This window comes from Ornithodoros turicata, chromosome 1 (assembly GCF_037126465.1).
Source record: "Ornithodoros turicata isolate Travis chromosome 1, ASM3712646v1, whole genome shotgun sequence".
NCBI lineage: Eukaryota > Metazoa > Arthropoda > Arachnida > Ixodida > Argasidae > Ornithodoros > Ornithodoros turicata.
Genome location: NC_088201.1, coordinates 113,589,972 through 113,610,916, shown reverse-complemented (window position 1 = coordinate 113,610,916; position 20,945 = coordinate 113,589,972). Strand labels below are relative to the sequence as shown.

General features: G+C 45.5%; 2 protein-coding genes across 2 annotated transcripts; one reads left to right on the top strand and one right to left on the bottom strand.

Moving 5' to 3' along the window:
* Positions 1 to 561: 561 nt before the first annotated feature.
* LOC135383675 (uncharacterized) lies at positions 562 to 10,208 on the bottom strand. The gene is made up of 4 exons (XM_064613050.1): positions 10,110 to 10,208; positions 8,141 to 9,809; positions 633 to 723; positions 562 to 565 (listed from the first exon to the last, which is right to left on the bottom strand). The coding sequence occupies exons 1-4, from the start codon at positions 10,206 to 10,208 to the stop codon at positions 562 to 564; spliced, it is 1,863 nt and encodes a 620-aa protein (XP_064469120.1).
* Positions 10,209 to 10,426: 218 nt separating this feature from the next.
* Positions 10,427 to 15,700, top strand: LOC135383664 (uncharacterized). The gene is made up of 3 exons (XM_064613042.1): positions 10,427 to 13,390; positions 13,498 to 15,267; positions 15,401 to 15,700. The coding sequence occupies exons 1-3, from the start codon at positions 10,427 to 10,429 to the stop codon at positions 15,698 to 15,700; spliced, it is 5,034 nt and encodes a 1,677-aa protein (XP_064469112.1).
* Positions 15,701 to 20,945: the final 5,245 nt, after the last annotated feature.

Here is a 20,945-nt window from a genome sequence, read left to right as displayed (position 1 = left end):
AATTTCGCCGTCTACGCTGCACCTGTCATCGGAGTGGTATAATCATACAGTGCTATGATACACCAGACATAGATACAGACAAGTACATGTCACAAAACTCCACATATATTGAGTTCCTTCGATTGTACAGATACACTCAAGGCATGCACACTGCTATCTGATTATGTAACAGTTATTTCAAATGTCTTACAGAATTGTGAATATCTAATATTTGTTGAAGGATCGCTCGCAAGAAACTACACGAAACGGTAAATTGCACCAACAGAAACTAGATTTAGCACTTACATGTCTACGAAAGCGTACGAGTCATCATCAACACATACTGTCGTATTCCACAAAGCGTGAACTCATTGGACACATATTCACAATGTCCGTACAGCGGCGATGAAAAATATTCTTGAGGAACTCTGCTTCTCGGTGATCAAGTTCATCTGTTTTACGTATACTTCGGGACCTGCGATGCACCGTCTAGTTTCCCTTGCTTGCGTAAGCCACCAACTAACTGGAGAGATTGGGTTTTCACCACCTTGTGTTCTCACCACCTGTCACTTCGTACGAGATTCATCTGTAAGAAATACAACTTCAAAATGTCAGTGTAAGGCAGTGTGTAGGCATCGAAGTATATAACACACCGTTTGGCACCCAGCGCCATTGGTAACGTTACGTGGTTGGTAATCTTCCTATCGGCGCTCATAATGCGTGTCTGCGAACAGTAGTAAAAGCCTAAAGTGAAGAGGAATGACTGTCAATCACAAAAGCATATTTGAGACATCGCCTACATACCTCAAAAACAGTTACAATCCCGAAGAAAAAACGCAAATTACTTGAGATCCGCGGCCCACGTCCTCACACTTCAACGTTTCAAAACAGACTGATTCAACCGCTGGCGACTGACCGAAACGCTTCCACTTACGTGCAGTGCAATAATGCACGGATTGCAAGAACAATAGCTTCAAGGGGGGAAGGCAATACAAGGTTATCACGGCACATGTTCCTTGAAGGAATAATGCACAAACACGTGAAATCTTGCGATCTATTTTCCAAAGCGGACGAGGTAGCATGTTCCGCGGCGCGGAAAACACGTAACAACTTGCTCTGGGAGGTGTTGCATGACGCACTGTCGCAAAGCTGTCTGAGAGGTCCCCCCAAACCTCTTAGGGCTACATGAATGATTATACAACGTCTTCCAGATTTTCTCTAAGAGGTCCTCTCAGACCCCTGTGTGCTGCCTGAAAGGTCCTACCAGACCTTTCAAGATTTCTTGAAAGGACCTCTCAGACCCTTCAGAAGTGCTAAAGGGTCCTACCAGACCCTTCAGAAGTGCTAAAGGGTCCTACCAGACCTTTCAAGATTTCTTAAAAGGTCCTCTCAGACCTCTTAGGACTGCTTGAGAGGTCCTCTCAGACCCCTCAGAGTTTCGTAGAAGGTCCTCTCAGACCTCTTAGGACTGCTTGAGAGGTCCTCTCAGACCTCTCAGAATTTCTTAAAAGGTCCTCTCAGACCTCTTAAAAAATCCTGAGAGGCCTCTCACATACATTTTCACTAGGGCTCCGTCCCATTTACACATAAAACTCCGCCCTTTACGCTTACAGCGAGCGCGTTTACGGGTAAAACAGAGCTTTACGGATACGGCGTCTGCGATTTTGTCGAACTTTACACTTAGTAAGAGTAAGATTGCACATAAGCGTAAATTTATCCGTTTCGTTTCTGAGAGTGTGGACAGAAGTGCATCCTGCTTTTTAAGAAAAAGCTACATTTGAGCACAGTAGTCAAGATCTGATTTATTTCAGTGTTAGAGGAGTACAATGGGCCTTCCAAAAAAATTCAGATTAAGACGTCTGATGAAAGTGTGTGTGTCATTTTACGGAATGGCGCTAAAGGTTTCGATGTGTGCAATTCGTTTCCCAGAAAAAAATTCACATAAACATTGGTCCGCGCCTTCACCCTTAACTCGCCACTCCGGGTATTACGAGAAGGAGAAGGAATAATGACACGTCACCGATGACGTTATAAGGAGAACTCGTTCTGGTTGGCCGGTCAGTGGGGCTCAGCGCCTTCTTCCTTCGCCACCGTAAACCAGTTTTGTCAGTTCTCCCGGAGAATTGAGGACAGAAGGAGCTGCCGAATCATTACCGAGCCAGGAGAAAGGCTTTTTCAGAATCCCGAACAGCCGAATAGCAGACGACAGAGGAGTAGCAGACAACATTTCTCTAGGCCAATCAGCGAGCGTTCTCCTTATAGCGTCAGCGCGAGGTCTCAGGCAGATCACAGGCTGGTACTGCTCTTCACCACCGTTGCGCACGATCGCTTTTTGCGGCCTATTTTAAATTCAATTTCTGCGATAATTATGACTCCGTGGTGTGAATTACTTCGCATGGTACATCTTACTGGCATACTTAACAGTTATATAGGAAGAAAACAGGGTGTTGAAAATGACGTCTGCGCTACTTTAGAACCCCGGACAACTCTGATTTCAGCAAACAGTCTGTGTTTGTTCTGCATTCCCAGGCAGCACAGCGCGACGACCCAACGTCGGTGCGCCGGCGGCGACCGACCCGACCATGGTCCGGCATACGGTTTGCAACACGGGCATGTTAATGGTCCGCTATCAGCAGCCTGTATCGTACCCCAACGATTTCCCGAGGTGCAGCCAATGCACACTTAGGGGTACCTCCTACCCCCCAAACAAGAGTTAAAGGAATACAGAGGGCCATCCAAAAAAATTTCAGATTAAGACATCTGATGAAAGTGTGTGTGTCATTATACCGAATAGCGCGAAAGGTTTTGATGTGTGCAATTTGTTTCCCAGAAAAAAACTCACATAGACATAGCTCCGCGCCTTCACCCTTAACTCGCCACTCCAGCTATAACGAGGATGAGGAGGTATGATGGCACGTCACCGATGACGGCATAAGGCTTGCCGGTCAGTGGGGGTCAGCGCCTTGTCTCTTTGCCGCCGTAAACCTGTTTTGCCAGTTTTCCCGGAGAATTGGGGATAGAAGGAGTGGCCGAAGCATTACCGAGCAAGGAGAAAGGCTTTATCAGAACCCCGAACAGCCGAGTAGCAGACGACAGCGGAGTAGCAGACAACATTTCTCCAGGCCAATCAGCGAGCGTTCTCCTTATAGCGTCAGCGCGAGGTTCCAGGCAGATCACAGGCTGGTACCGCAGTAGTCAGAAAAACTAGCGTATCTCGCAGTGCCTATCTAGCAAAACAATTGCTAGATACGCTAGCTAGCGTATTTAGCATCAACAAACAAGACCGCCCCCGTCCCCGCCCCATCCCGCTCTTGCGAATGTTAATTAGGGCTAAACCACGTGAGCGCCAGCCCACAGATACCGACCTCACTGTATCATCTGAGGAATTAACCACGTGGGCACCAGCCCACTTTCACGACTCCATCTGGTAAGCCATCCCTGCCACATGCCTTTCTTAATATTATAATTAGGTGCACGCCCTACTGTGTTGGAGTAAACCACGTCAGAGTGATACCGACCTCACTGTGTCATCTGAGGAATTAACCACGTGGGCACCAGCCCCCATATCGTAAGCCAGCCTCCAGCAAGTCCCTCGCACGCGCAACACGCGCTTCTTATTATAATTAGGTTGCATGCACACCTACTATGTAAATAACTAAGACTGGGCACGCGCCTCAGTCTTATAAAAACGGTGCATGCAAACGGAGATTAGTCAGAACAATAAAAAATGGCAGACCAGTTCTACATCAACTTACTCTCAAACGCTTCCACCGATGTATTTCCTAATAACACGATGAGTAAGTTCAGAGTTAAACTTGCTCATCCCGTGCACTTAGATGGGAAGTGGGAAGTTGCCCTGACAGAGGTGAATGTCCCGTTTGCAATTAAGAACGTCACGGACACTGTTAACGCTATATCTGAAACTAGTCTCTTTGCTCCTACACTCACAACAGAGCAAATTAAGTTTCACGCAGGAGAAAACATTATCTTACCAATTCGACAATTCCTAACAAAACATTTAAAAAGCCAAGCAAGGATTATACGTGTCACTGGACATTATGAGCTACAACTGCCACTCAATACCGGACTTGAGTTGAGCCTAGCTCTCTCTGCCAAGCTTGGTTTTCCTGAAAAGATTATTGGATGTTCGGAAGTGGATGAAGGTCAACCAGTAAAAGTATTGAAGTATCAAGAGGATACAGAAGAAAAAATTACTTTAATCACGTACCGCTCACGTACAACAAAATATGAAATTCCAGAAGGGTATTACGAGTCGGGAAAGGACCTAGTTGATGCAATAAATCATGCATACCGAACAAAGCTAGGGCTACCAGAAAGTGCACGTGTTTTGTTTTATAATCCATACAATGGAGTTTGTCAGCTGGAAGGTCGTAGCGAGGGTTATGTCACATTTCATCCATATTTGGCTCTGATGCTTGGATTCGGAAAAAGGACAACCTTCTCAAGTTTAGCTGTAGCCCAGCGAGATGTCTGTCTTTTTCCAGCACAAAATTATATCTTTATTTACAGTGACATCATCGAGAATGAAGCTGTCGGTGATATCACGGCACCTCTTCTCCGTTTACTCCCTTTCAGAGTGCAGAGTCGGAATGAAGTGATTTCATATTCTTTCACTAATCTTTACTATAAATATGTGATAGCAAAAGAACTGACCACCATTCAAATCGAACTGGCAAACGAGATAGGTGATTTCATTCCATTCATTGCCGGCTCAGGACGTGTTGGAGTGACACTGCATTTTCGAAAATGTATATAACACAGGCACCCTGTTGCATAGCACATTATGGTACGGGCAGACGTGATCAACCACTGCCACATTATTCAGCTCCTCTTTATCAAGTCGGATCTGGTTATTTCTTTGATTTAGTGCAGCAGTTTATACCTATACTAACGAAGAAGGTAGCTCCCTACGTGAGTCGAAAGCTCCTCGACACTGGACGACACATAGCAGAAGAAGTTAAGCAGGGATCAACGTTTAGAGAAGCTCTAAGGAAAGGAGTTGGTCGTACAATCCATTCAACACGTGACGAGTTGCTTCAGAGGCTCAGAGGAAAAGGAAGGAAAAGAAAACAATCTGTCAACAATAAAAGCAAACGTAAGAGGGTGGGTCGGTCAGTAAAATCCCTGAAGAAGCGAAGAAAGGTCGATTTTTTTACTACAGAAAATGTCTAGCATCGCAATAGTACATAAGAATTCCTGCCTCTGCACCACAAACCAATTGGAACTGTTTTCTCTTCCTCCAACAAATTTTTGCTTGGAGAAGTCAGAATATGTGGAGTTTTTTCCAGTTTCTGCCCCTACAGCAAGTGGTGTAATCGAATATAATGTTCCAGGTCTCGGAGGTGGATTCTTTGACTTGCAGTCTAGTTTTCTACACATTCAATGCAAAATTGTACGGAAAAATGGAGATACAGCATCAAGTACAGTTGGCAGTACAGTGACACCAGATAGTGTGATACCTGTGCAAGCATTTGCGTCCTCGCTCTTTCATCATGTCCACGTCTACCTTAATTCGACACTGGTTTCGAACTTCGAAAATTATGCATATCGTTCATACTTGGACATAATAACAAATGCTAATAATGTTACTCAAACTCACACCCTCTCTGCAATGCTCTACGAACCAGATCCAGTGGGGAATCTGAAAATTTTGCCGCTCCTGTTGAGGCAAAAGGAATTTTTGCACGCTACAAACGGACCAAAGGTTCGACACTCTGCGATCTTTATTCCCCTATCTTCAGTGATATATGTCAACAGGAAAAGTTTCTTCTCAATGGAGTCGACATAAGAGTTGTCCTTCGTCAGAACACAGATGATTTTCGACTTCTTGCACCTGCCAGCGAGACTGAAAAACACACTATAGAGTTTTCACGAATTGTGTTGTACCTGCGACGTGTGCAGGTTTCTCCAAGTGTACTCGTCGGCATCGAACGAAGACTTCAGACAACTCCAGCATCATACCTCCTTCGAGGATTAGAGATTAAGTACAGGACAATTGCTCCAAATCAATCTCAAGTGATTTTCGATGACCTTTACAGTGAACGAGTTCCCTCAAAGCTGACAGTATTGATGGTTAGAAGTGAAGCCTACCAGGGTAACAGACAAAGGAATCCATTTAAACTTGAAAATTTCAAGCTTAAGAGAGCTGTGCTTGATGTTGGTGGACAACAGTACAGAGATGACTTTGACTTTCAACGATCGATCTACTCTAAAGGATATATAAAGGATATATATATTCACAAGCTGAAGCGGAAAGACATACCTCTAGCTCCGGCTGCATATGAGAAAGAAACGTTTATGCTCTACTACCATCTCACTCCAGATGTGGAAGTGCAGTCGCTGAGTCCAGTGGTACAAGCCAATGTTCGTCTCACCCTAACATTTGGTGGAAATCTTACAGAGGCTGTTACAGTTCTCTTTGTTTCAGAAACACCTCGTGTGCTAGAAATCAACAAAGACAGACGAGTCAAATTCGTATAGAAAAAAAATGGAGGAATGGGAATTTTATGCAGCCTTTGCTCGAAATCACTGCACAAGGCCACTGTTTCATGGAACATTTGCATGCAATGAAATTGCAAGTCAAAAAGCTGAACCAGGGCTGTATGTTGTAAACACAGCTCCTAGATCCTCTCCTGGAGAACACTGGACCTTATGTTACATCTCTAAGAACAACAGCATTTCGTATTTCGACAGCTACGGCATACGACCAGTTTGCAAAGAAATCTACCAGTTTATTCACCCAACATCTTCCTTTCACTACAATGCAAAACGACTTCAGGGATATGGATCTGCTACATGTAGACTGTACTGCTTGTATGTAGGTAGTCTTCTAGCCTGTGGTTTCTCTCTTCAAGAGTGCACTCAGAAGTTTTCACCAACCAACTTCAGACACAATGACAGATTGATAGAAACACTTGTTTGAAAAAATTTCCCAAGAAAAACAGAGGATATGTCATGCTGTAGTGTGCTATGAGCATTCAATAAAATTTCAGTTTGCCTGAAAAGAGCTTTATTTGTCAACTTAATTTGCACACTATATAATGAATCATTGGTAATAAAAAAAAATCTCATCTGAGATAGGCTATTTACAAACAGTGACTTGCAAACAAAGACATTGTTGATGATTACATACATGCTATTAGAAACTGGTTATTTCATACACATACAGTCAAACTCCTTTATAGAGAACACCATTTTAACGAAAATACCACTACAGCAATTTTTTTGCGGACCTGCTGGAGCCCTATAGGCCCAATAATGGACATCCTTTTTAACGAAAATACCTTTACTGCGAATTTTTTTTGCTGTCCCCTGAGTTTCGTTGTAAAGGAGTTTGACTGTATAATCAAAAATTTTCTGACACGGATCATTTACAAACAGTGACTCTCATCTGAGACAGGCTATTTGCAAACACTGACTTGCAAACAAAGACGTTGTTATAGATTACATACATGCTATTAGAAACTGGTTATCACATACTCTTATAATCAAATTCTTAGAAAACAGGTTATTTCACACACATATAATCAAATTCGTCTGAGGCGGTCCATTTACAAACAGTGACTTGCAGACAAAGTCAGTTGTTATTTCCATCGCAAATGCATGCAGCAATATGGGAAAGCAAACTGTGTCTTTCACTCACATCAAGAGCTACACATTACTTCAGGAAGACATGAAATTCATCAGACCAGGTCTCAGCTTAGTCATCACTCGTGGCTAACAAATATCCTCTAGCTCCTAACTCACAGTTGTAAGTAATCCCACATGGACAACCATAGATGTGGAATAATGCAATAGCTTTAGTTCATGGTTCTAACATGACATTGTTGTAATATGTGACAAACCATAGGTATATGGATATAACATCTTTATTACAATTTTTTTCCGTGGGACCAGGAATAGAAGGGCAACATCTGTTGCGGGGGTGATAACAGATGAGTTCCCTCCTACTCCCGTATGCCAACTCTGTAATGAAACCTCGTGACGGTGCACACCCCAACACCATCGCTTCATTAGAGAGACCAATCCGTACACATTAAAAAAATTCAACCATAGCCAAAAGGTAGCGTGTCAATTCCATCATCACAAATGAAGCGTTTCGTATCCAGTGGATTGAGGGCTATTTTTGTCACTGACACACTTTTGTTGACATTGTCCTTGTGCACAATGAGGTTCTGTTTAACTTTATGCATTGTGCCCTGCTCGAGAGCATTCGTGTACATAGAGAAGTGGAGTTTTTGTGCTTCACATTGTTTAACACCCTTAGCGCGATTGTACTGCTTTTTGCTGCACAGATCGAGGGCGTACAGCTTTGGCTTCAGACAACAGAAGCCAAGAATGTGATCACGAGGAAGCTCATTTTTAAACTTTCCTAGTACCATCCTGTTTTTTGTCGAATAGAGTGGGTGATCAGGGTCATATCCAGAGTTGTCTAGATGCTCGTCAGCTAGTTCGTGGAGTACTTTATCGTCACTCAGCATCACAATGTAAGAATCAGTGTCCATGTATAGCAGTCGTGTATCAGGGGCTACACGGAGAAGATGGTTATGATAAAAATCAAACATCTTCAGCTTAGACAATTCCAATATTGTGAAGCCCAGGTACAGCGGTTGCTTCATGCGAAGAACAGACTGACTAAATTGGAACAAGATGACGTGAGAGCTCAGAGGGCGGAACTGTTTCAAGTTTGGTTTACGTAGAAGCTTCAACACTTGCTCATCTGTTACTGTGAGGCGACAATTTACGAATTTCCTGACTTGCATACATGTCCTGCCATATACACTATTAATCATTAGCTTTGATTGCTGTTTCTCAAATGCGTTTGTAGCTCGCTTCCGAAGTTCGTGATTGAAGTCGACATAGGATCGCAGAAAGGGCTTTTGATTGAACTTGAGAACCCTGTGAACTTTAGTGAGACATAACCCCAATTGCAGATACAGTTGCGAATTGCGATAGTGGAGAAAGTACCTCTCTTTATCAAATAATGTTAGCAACAGTTTTGCTTCGGTAGCTTTCTGTGGAAGATTGAACTTCTTCATGAGCGCCTTCTGATAGTCTGACAATAGCTCATAACGAACGGACATTTTTTCAGGGGCAACGGGAAGATCTCTGTGGCGTTCATGAGTTGCTCGGTCATACACTAGGTCAACCTCAAGAAAGTAACCCACAGGGGTATCATCTCGTATCTGAGCTATATCCAAGTTAACAATTTCCTCCTCAGTGAGCCACTCAAATCCTCCGTAAGGCAATGGTTCTCTCATGACTGCTCCATACAGGCCATTTACATCAATGTAGTTAATTATTTTTTTTTCTTTTTCGGGATCAAACTGTTCTGTTCCTGGCACATTCGCAGTTGCTTTTCTCAGGGAGCACTGTGTGACACCTCCTCGTAAGCCATTCTCGATGAGCAGGTACGCGTTGGGGTCGTTAATGAGTTCTAGTTCTACCTGACTCATTTTTAGTGCACAAGACATGCTTAATCCTGGAAGGGATACAAAATGAAACGGTTCAGTCTTGTGCACATCGAGTGTCCACTTTCGAAAGTTCTGAAACACATCTGCTAAAAGCAGTGTGTCTGTCAGAAGGTATAAGTCCGAATACTCTCCAAGACTCTTGAGCCGAAATTTTTCATACACATTCTGTGCGTGGTTGTAGTCTTGTTCACTTACTTCGGTTCCATTCAAAATGTTAAAGAACTTATCTCGAGATGGTAGCGAAGGCTCATCATAGGCTTCAAAACTGGTGACAAAGTTATAACAGAAGACCCCCTTACGAACAACCAGCTGAAAGTGTTCCTCATTTGGAAAAAACTGGCGAAGGCATTGAAAGTTGGATTCACCTTTATCACGTAGATTTTTCACCAGTGTTTCAAGGCTTGCGTTCAGAAAACTCAAACTGTCCAAGAATCGATAAGAGCCGATGTCAATTGCTTTAAATTTTTGACAGCTGGTGGCAATCACGTTGATGTCTGACTTCTTAAGCAGATGTAAATGAGACAGGAGAAAACTCATGTCATAGTTAGCATTATGTGCAATGATTGGAATCTTGGGTGGCACTCTCACTTTCAGGTTACACGTCTGACATAGTGTTTGTCGAAATTCTCCGCTTACATGGTCATGGTCTCGAACTTTTTGTCTTTTAGCAAAGGATTCTTTGCAGATATTACAATGAGTGGCTGCTGTATGTTGACGCTCATTCTCTTCGGTCATTTCTAGAGGTGCAAAAGCATGTGTTAAGGAACTTGAAGCTACTGCGCACCTCGCTCGCGCACCTGATGGACAGTGACGTTATGGGCATGAGCTAGCATTCTCGTTTTCGCTTTCGGGCAGTAAAGTCAACTTGCTCCTGCTGTCTGTCGTCCTTGCCCTTCCTCAACATTAAACATTGGTGCCGAAACCCGGGAAGAGGACATTCCAAGGCCTGCAGGATGATGGAACCGCAGGAACAAGCCACGAAGTCCTTGCTTTTGTCCAAGAGGAAATCCCTTCGTCAGCGGTTGACAACCGTGCTCAACGAGGCCGAACGCCTGCTCGAGACGACCGATGTTCCCGCTGACCATGCTGGCCGTTGCGAGCTACTGACCGAACGTATCAAGACGTTCGCTACTTCTCTGGACGAAGTTGACAGAAATCTGGAGACCTTGTTCACCGTTGAACAAGCTGATGCCGAATTTGACAAGGTATTGGAATATCAGGACCGCGTAGCCTCGATATCATGCTTATTAAGCAGGAGCCTTGTGCCTCAGCCCATCGCCCAGGCCTCGACGACCGCGGCGACAGTCCAGATCGGTGCTGCTGCGCCACCGGGAGGTACTGGTCATACAGCGTCGGGATCCATTCTGAGCTCTACTCGTCGTCCTAATTTGCCGAAGCTAGAGCTCATCAAGTTTGACGGCAATATGGAGAATTGGCAGGAGTTCTGGATCCGCTTTGAGTCCATCGTGCACTGTAATTCATCGTTGTCCAACAATGAAAAGATGTCCTATTTGTCGTCTGTCCTCAAGGGAGAAGCCGCAGCTTCCGTTAAAGGGCTTCAACTTACAGGCGACATGTATGACACTGCGGTCAAAATGCTACAGGATCGATTCGGCAATCCAGACTCGCTCATGCAGTTCCATCTGAAGCGACTGTTAGCCATTCAGGAGGTTCGTTCGACCCGAAACGTCTCCGAACTTAGACGTCTGCATGACACGGCGCGCGCGCATATCCGAAGTTTGGAAGCGTTGGGAACTGGATTGAGTTCGTATTCTTCGCTGTTGTACCCAGTATTACAACACGCCCTTCCAGTCGACTTGGTCCTCAGCTTTCAGAGGAGACTTCACACTGAGGCCGCGGACGCAACTGGAACCGCAGACGATCGTCATGAAAAGGTTCTGAGCAAGTTACTAGACTTCATCAAAATGGAAGCTGAATGCAGGGAACACGTCGCAGCGGCAGAAGGGACACAAGATCCTCGACGTTTTACACAGAGTCGAGATGGCAAACACACTCGAAATTCACAGGACCGACTGCCCTTCGCTGCAGCACTCAGTGCTGAAGCCAGTAAGACATCTAAACCAACGAATACCACGAAAACTGCAGACAACGCTTGCTTCTTTTGTGGGAAGGATCACGACGTCAGGAAGTGCCGTCTAGATGCTGACCTGGCAGACCTGGAAGAGCGGCTTCGTCGAAGCCGCCGCTGCTTCCGTTGCGCAAAGGAGAATCACACCGCTAGAGTTTGTCGATCTGTGAAGGGCCTGAAGTGCGAACGATGCAGCGGGCGGCATTTGACAGTCCTATGTAGGCAAGGGAGTCAGAAAACTACGGATGGAACCGTCGTAGCAAGCGGTACATGGCAGCACTGTTCTCCATACCCACAGGTCGTGCTCCTGCAGACGGGGTATGCCATACTTTGCACTACTGATGGCCGACGGAAGCCCATTCGTATTCTCATCGATGGCGGCAGCCAAAGGACATTTATTAAGAAGCCACTGTCGCGGAAAATGCAGCTGCCAATCTTGGGAAGGGAAGATCTTGCAATCAACACTGTCGGAAAAGCCGGGAAGCAGTCCTTGCATAGCAGGGTCAGTGTGACCCTCCGATCCCAGTACACGTCCCAGGAGGTGTCCTTTGAGGCTCTGGAAATACCAGAAATATGTATCAGTAACCTTCCGCATATAGACGTCAAGGCTCTCGATTGCCTCAGGAATACTGGAATCCAGTTAGCGGATGTGGCTGTGGCATCTGTTCCCTCAACAGAAATTAGCATTCTTTTGGGCGCAGACTTTTACGGGGCGGTTGTCACCGGCAAGCAAATGCGGCTTGAGGGTAACCTCATCGCCCTCGAAACAACTTTCGGATGGACTCTGCAAGGTCCTGCGGGAGATTATTCTTCGCCAGAGGTGAACACTTTCCACGTTGATGTTTCTAGCTTCTCCCAAGACGACTTAGATGAGAGGTTGCAGTCATTCTGGGACTTGGAGCACCTCGGGATTGCCGACGCCGCAGAATCACCAGGAATAGATCCCGTTCTACAGAGATTCGAGGACAGCACTCTATTGGAGAACGGTCGCTACAGTGTTGGGCTGCCTTGGAAGGACAACCTTGTCTCTAGGCTCGGGACAAACAAGACAACAGCTGAAGTACGTCTAAGAAACGCCACCCGCACTCTGTTGAAAGACCAGGCTGTAATGAACGAATACGACCAAGTTATTCGCCAGTACCTCGAGAACGGTCACGCTGAATGCGTAGATGTCACAGCGTCAAAGGTTGGCCCAGAGTATTATCTCCCACATCATGCAGTGATCCGACGTGAAAGGGAGACTACTAAAGTACGCATCGTATTCGACGCCTCGTCAAAGGCACCTGGTTTTCTATCTTTGAATGACGTACTACACGCGGGTCCTAATCTCAATTCGGACATTCTCTCTTTGCTGTTGAGGTTCAGGATGCATCCCATCGCCCTTGTTTCTGACATAGAGAAGGCCTTTCTACAAATTGGCCTTCACAAGCAGGACACCGACGCATTGCGTTTCCTTTGGTATTCTACGACTCCGGTTACTGGGCAAACCCTCCCAGACATTGAAACTTGGCGGATGACTCGAGTACCCTTTGGTGCCAGGTCCAGCCCCTTTCTTCTTTCCGCCACTATTCGACATCACTTACGGCAGTCTGAAGGGGACTACCCTGAGACAGCGGCGCTTCTACAGGACCATTTCTACGTCGACGACTTGGTGGTCAGCGTGGAAACATCATCAGACGCAGAGATTCTGTACCAGGACACTTTGCGAATATTTGAGGCCGCAGGCATGAAAGTGAAGAAGTGGGTGACCAATGACGGGTGCCTATTACGCCAGATGTTCAACGACGGCAGCACAACCGTCGAGACGACTCAAGATCACACTAAGAAGGTGCTGGGACTTGTCTGGGCGTACACAATGACAAACTACGATGCCCTCTCGCAGCCATTTTGGACTTTGTTGCAAACGAGACGAATGACAAGAGACACATTTTACAGTCCGTATCAAGGATGTACGATCCTTTCGGCTTACTTGCGCCCTTCACCATTACTGGGAAGATTCTGCTGCAAAGAATTTGGGAGGCGGAGCTAGACTGGGATGATCCACTGCCAGAGGACATACAATCAGTGTGGAAGGAGTGGTGTGTGGGAGTGTCAGAACTGGAACAACTCTCTCTCCCTCGATTCCTGGGATATTCGGGCACGGCCACGCCTAGGAAGATGCATGTATTTGCTGACGCTAGTCCCTACGCTTACGGCGCGGTAATCTACGTTGAAGCGTCATCGAGCGGCTCTTCTAGCATGGAGTTTCTCGTCAGCAAGAGCAGAGTGGCCCCCATCAAGCGCCAAACGCTGCCAAGGCTTGAACTTATGGCAGCCCTTCTTGCCGCACGGCTTTACCGATATGTCTGCACTGCTTTGAAGATTGTGCCCGACTGTGTGTTCTGGACGGATTCTCTCATAGCGTTGCATTGGATAAGAGGGCCAGTAACACGATGGAAGACCTTCGTTGCGAACCGCGTCCAAGAAATTCAAAGCATCACTTCTACTGAATGTTGGCGACACTGTCCCGGTGAGGAGAATCCTGCTGACCTCCTTACTCGAGGTGTCAAGGGGCATCAGCTTCAGGGCAGCGTCTTGTGGTGGCACGGCCCTACGTGGTTGGCACGTGCGGAAAATTGGCCAAGTTCACTCATACCAGAACCCACTTGTCCTGATGAAAAGGACGAAGTGGTCCCTCAACGTGTTTCCTCGGTGGCGATTGCGGCGGCTCAAACCCTCATGTCGCCAGAGCGGTACAGTAGAGCGAACCGACTTTGTCGAGTAACGGCGTGGGTGCTGCGCTACGTACAGAACTCAAGGGGTCGGAAGCAGACTGGCCCGCTCACAACACAGGAGTTGAAAAATTCCGAGCAGTACTGGATCAGGATGACACAAGCAAAGTTCCTGGACAAGGAGTCCACGCATCTTCAGAATTTCCGTTGGTACAAGGATGACGACGGCATTCTCCGGCTTTACGGGCGTCTCCAGCATTCCGAACAACCAGCAGCGACTAAGCACCCAATCCTACTACCGCCTGCTTTGGAAGCCTGGTTCACCTGCCTCATGGTTCTTCGCGAACACGAAAGGATGGCCCACGCCGGGGTTCAGGAGACTCTACATCAGATACGGGAGGATTACTGGGTGATCAGAGGAAGGCAATCTGTCAAGTACGCCCCGCACCACTGCTACTTTTGCCGACGTCTCCGAACACATTCAGGCACCGAGCAAGAGGCGCCCCTACCGAAGGATCGAGTTTCACAGCAACTTCCGTTTGACACGGTCGGGGTAGACTTTGCAGGTCCACTGTATTACAAAACAGCGCACGGATATTCAAAGTCGTACGTGACACTCTTCACTTGCACAGCTACAGGAGCCATTCATCTAGAGTTGGTAACGGACCTAGCCTTCGGCACCTTCCTCATGGCGTTTAAGCGATTTGTGGCTCGCAGGGGTATACCAAAGAAAATCTATTCCGACAACTTTCTAACATACAAGAAGGCTTCCCGAGAACTTCCTCCTATGATTTCCGCTCAATTTCAAGCAGTGAAAGAATATGCCACCCAAACACGGAGCACATGGGAGTTCATAGCAGAACAAGCACCATGGTGGGGAGGCTTTTGGGAGCGCATGGTGCGCTCCGTCAAAGAATCACTGCGCAGGTCGCTAGGTCGGTGCGAACTCGACTTCCAGGAGCTACAGACCGTGTTGACGGAGGTCGAAGCCATTGTGAATTCAAGACCTCTTACTTCGCTCACAGAAGCCCTTTCTCCTTCACACTTCCTGATCGGGAGACGGCTTACCGCCTTGCCCTCAATGCAGTTTCTCTATTCAGTTGACGTCAACGTCTCCCCCCTCGCAGGTTCAGCAGGCTAAAGAAGGTCTGCTAAACAATTACTGGAAGCTATGGTCGAAAGACTACCTTCTCCAACTGCGGTCAGCTAACCTCAGCAAGCATGTAACCTCGGCCAACGTTCGGCAGCACGATCTGGTCCTCATACCCGATCGACGACAGCCCAGGATGTTTTGGACCCTCGGACGGGTAGAGCAGCTGCACCTCGGTCGAGATGGGCTAGTTCGTTCCTGCACCCTACGGGCATCAGGCGGCGCATACCTACGACGACCAGTTCAGCTGATCCATCGCTTGGAACTCGACGGATGACAAGTCATTGTGGGGAGAGTGTTAAGGAAGTTGAAGCTACTGCGCACCTCGCTCGCGCACCTGATGGACAGGCACGTTATGGGCATGAGCTAGCATTCTCGTTTTCGCTTTCGGGCAGTAAAGTCTACTTGCTCCTGCTGTCTGTCGTCCTTGCCCTTCCTCAACATTAAACAGCATGTATCCATCCTAAAATTTCGTCATGCAATTTCCGCAGCAGCTCCATAAATACTGTGACACAATTAGGACCACGGAAAAGATGCTTTTGCAACACGTGTGAGTCGGATGCACGTATAACCAAAAGGCAAAATGAGGAAGGACAGTGATCCTCATACACGTTTGTTTCCTCCAAACAAGGTGACAAAACACTTTCAAAATCATATACACAGTAGAAAGGGACTTCCGACATGAGATGTTCCCCGGCAAATGCTACCGTCTCTCCCTTCTTAGGGTAAATTGTCTTAGCAACCTTTTGATGCAAACACATCTTTAAATGATCACTGAGGATTCTGTCTGATGAGAAGCCCATCATACACCGCTTGCAATGAAACCGTCCGCTAGGTTGAAATAATCCATTAAAATTTGTGATAAGCAGAAAATGAGAGTCGATTAGCAACAGATCCACATGTTTCTCACGCTCGTCATCGACAACCTTGATGGGGTACAGAGATTTGTCTTCCCTTTCGTAGGCGTACACATTGATACTGATACCATTATTTTTTTCGAATGCTTCAACCTCTTTTGGGAAAGCTACCGGGAATGTTTTCGGAAAAACATACTCAGAAATATATGGTCTGTATGAAGATGCCCTACGCCTGCGATAACCAGTAGCAGGATGCAGTGCAGCTATTACAGAGAAGGCAAAACACATGTTCTGCTCATCTTCATGCAAACCAAAGTCCACACACAACAGAGAACGAAACTTATGCTTCAATTCTTGCGGTAACTCAAACTGGGCACATCCAATCAGTTGAGGCATCAAACGTCCAATGTTCATGATACAGGCATGAATGCGAAAGAGAAAAAAACCTGAACCTTCTACTTCGAGGTTTTCCAAATTTTGTGCTATTTCAGCAGTCACTTGAGTGATAGAAGGTTCTACATCTGCCTCTGACCATACTGTCACTACTTTGGAAGGCACGAAACTAATTTCGAGCTGTAACTCATCGTCTGGCGTGTGACGACCAAGTTCCACTTTAAGCAATACAAAATAGCGCAGTGGGAAACCAAAGTGTCGTAAGACATCAGCAATGTACTGTCTGTACTCGTGAAAAAGGTTGTAACATCATGTCCGCTAACGTCCCTGTCGTGTAAATGTAGCTCGAACCGATTAGTATAGTTTCGCAGTGCGCACAAAGTCTCACAAAAAGGAATGCAGGGGGCTTGAAGATTGTGAACATTTGCCAAGTGAATCTGAAGACCTAATGCTGTTGCATAATACTGCCGTTCGTGCTGGGAGCATAAGTGACACGTCACCATATCTCATCACTTTCTCTTCGAATTGGTGAAGATAATATCTGGCGAAATGACTTTTTTACCATCTTTGGTAAACCGTTCTTTCTTCTCCATTTTGAGATTTGGAAGCAGTCGCATTTCCTCTAGCTCTTCCTCCGACAATTTTTTGAAGCGCCCAGGTAGATACACTTTCACTGGCTTGTCGTTTTCCATGCGGAGCGCCACGTATACTGCCTCGCCATACATAGTGTCAATTTTCTGAATGTCCAGCACTTCGAACTTTTCGTTTTTGGGTATGTTGCTCATTTTCTGAATTTCACCGTCACCACATTTTTTTCAGTTTATCCAACTTTTCCATGACGGATGACATAGCTTACTTGTGTTATGGAGGCTTCGCTGTTATGATGACAATTTGCTTTCTCCTCTTGCTGTATAGAATGAACTGAAAGAGAAGAATAGATTTGTAAACTCTTACATCTTCCACAGGAATATGTAACACACCTCCTCAGTCTGACGTTCTGAATGAAGAACCACTCTCTATGTCCGCTCTTATATAGCGATTGCATGCAGCTCTCTAACATGTGTGCACAGCCTTGAACGTCTACATCCTTGCAACGTTATACGTGAAGACATGTTTCAGCGTGTCCTATCTAACTTCATTGGTCTGGTAACTAACATACCTGCGTGCACAACCTTGAATGTCTACAACCTTGAACGTGTGTACTTCGACTTTGGGCAAGCTTAGAGCACAGACTTGTCTTTGCTTTTTGTTGTAACCTTCCATTATGGAATGCTCCTGGTCTGATAACTAACATGGCTGTGCGCAACCTTGAATGTCTACAACCTTGAAGGTCTGTATTTCAGTTTAGCCAATCTGAGAGTGATGTACAGGCTCGTCTTTGCTGTAACCTTCCTTTATGTAATGTTGTGATTTCATAGCATGCTTCATTCGTTTGCAAAAGATGCTGAGGTTGGACCTTATAGGTTTACCACTCCGGTCCCAATGACCATATCAGGTCAAAGCCAGAGTGGAAAGACGACACTTGTTACACGTCTAATTAAACATAGAGCTGCTGTCTTCGACAAACCATTTGATCATATATTGTACATATACTTGTACAAACAACCAATCTTTGATAATTTTCCAGAGGTAACCTTCAGTCAGGATATTCCTACTAATCTTGATACTGTAAGAAATTCTTTAATTATATTTGATGATTGCTTAGCCGACAAACAAAGGCTCAAAGAAATCTGCAATTTTTATGTAGCTGGCTGTCACCACCTCAACTGTTCAGCTATTTTCATAACACAATATTTATTTATTAATGATCCTCTCTATAGATGTATTCAGTTTAACAGCAGTGCCTTAATTTTATGTCATTCCGCCCGCACTGCGGACCAAATGCAAATACTTTCACGACAACTGTTTGGTCGAAAAAAAAGTGAACTACTGCCAAGTATATATAAAGATGCTTGCAAGAAACCATATTCATACCTTGTAATTGACCTATCCCAAAACTGTTCAGACAAATTTAGGGTGTGGACTAATATATTTCCAGACGACCAGCGACAAATAGTATATAAAACATGAAACGTGTCAAGAAGAATATTCATTTCCTTCAGTTGCTTGCTGATGCAAAGTTGCCGGAGCAACGTTATTTTCTCCTGGAACATGCTACGAGAGAGCAACTAACTGCTATTCGAGAGATTTGTATGAATCTTTGTAAAGGAAACATTAAGGTAGCTCCAAGAGTTAGAAATCAGTTGCAACCTTATGCAACACCTATCCGCTTTTTGGCAAAACGAGACACTACAGGAGTGAAGAAAGTCCGAAAGGTATTGCAACAATCTGGTGGTTTTCTACAGTTCCTTTTGCCACCTTTGCTGGGTCTCCTCTCGACTTTAGGTGGAAGGGCGATAGCAAAAGCAATCGGAGTGTAGTCGATGCAGAAATACGAGCTTGTGCCTTACCGGGAAACCCCCATCCCACAGATATTGAAGAAAGATGAACCAGACGATATCAAAGCAAAAGAGATAATCCAATATCTTCACTCCTTGCTACATCCCACTGTGAGTGAGAGCACACCTACACTGGGTTCAACAACAGCGAGAGAAGAGGAAACACAGACCGAGGAAAAAAGTAATACTGTCTTTGATTTCATGAGCAGTGGCTATAAAATCAGATCAGAAAACCTATTACGTCTTCTGGAACCAACGATCTCATGGGATAGGAAAACATTTCAGATAATTGTCGACGGTGAGCGAGTAGACAATACTAATATAATTGACCTCGTATACTATCTCGTGACGAAAGCAAGAAATGTTCAAAGACCACCCTATTTTGATCGGATTTTGCCGCTATTGGTCAAGCTAAACTTACCAGCACTTATTGTGCACCCATCTCGTCTTCAAAAACATACAGCAGAGAAAACTCTGGCCACTCCTTCACCTCATTCCGTAAGTGAAGCTTCCACACCTCGACGTGCGTCACCACCGCTAACACGAGCCGCGAAGCGCGCACGACAGCTCACATGGACACCGTACTGAACTCCGAGGAGAGAGGCTACTTCGAAGAAGAAAAAATAATGTCACACTTCCCTCCAAGGCATCATAAAAAGGTATTAGCTATGCTTCAGCTGATGACAACGGTTCTGGCTTACGACGAGTACGGAAGAGTTATCTGTCACGGAAAGGTGGTGCCACACTCATCTATTGTTGAGCTTTTGAAGTACGAACTTCACAACAGGCAACCTCCCTGGATGAGAGGAGACGTTTCAGCTACAATCAACGCTTATCTATCACTCGATGCTCTTAGAGTTTGCAGTAGGAAGAAGTACTAATGGCAGCCTACTATGACCCGCAACATGTCGGCAGCTTTGGTGGAGTGCAGAGACTTGCTCGAGCCATTGGCGAAAAGAAGGACAAAGTCACTAAATTTCTGGAGACAAGTGATGTGTACAGTTTGCATAAGGAATACAAGCGACCCACGAAGTTTTAGAAAAACCATTGCACTTGGACTTCGTGAACTATTCCAGGCTGACCTAAAGGATTTGCAAAGTCTAAAGAACCAGAACGATGGTTTTCGCTATTTGCTCTTTTGTATAGATGCTTTCTCTCGGCTTCTTGCAATTGTACCTATTCGTAATAAACGATCTCCCGAGGTTATTCGAGCTTTTAAACTTGCCTTTAAAAGAATTGGGACACCCAAGCTTTTGCACACAGATCGTGGAACAGAATTTACAAACAAGGTGGTACAACAGTTTCTGAAAGCAAGGGGGATCCGGCTCATCCATACAAATGCACCTATGAAGGCCAGTATCGCCGAGCGATCTCAGCGAACAATTGTGACCACACTGTACCGTATCTTCACATTCCAGTGTCACAAGCGATATGTTAACATTTTACCTCAAGTAGTGAAAGCTTACAACAATCGCGTACACAGATCGCTTTCTGCCAGACCAGTGGACGTAAAGAAAGAAAACGAGCACATTTTCCGAGAGAGACTGTACCCAAGTCCGGTTGGACCACCAAAAAAGCCGCGCTACAGTGTTGGAGACGTAGTGAGAATTGCAAAATACAGACATCAGCTAATAAAACGTTATTTAGGGTCATTTACGTCAGAACTCTTCGTGGTGAGAGCGATCAAGTTAGGGTATCCTAACACGTACCTATTACGTGATCTTAAAAATGAAGACATCATTGGTGGGTTTTATGAGAGTGAAATTGTACGAGTGAGAGAGGTTCCAAAAGTAGAGAAGATCATAAAACGACGAGTTAGAAATGGGAAGCTTCA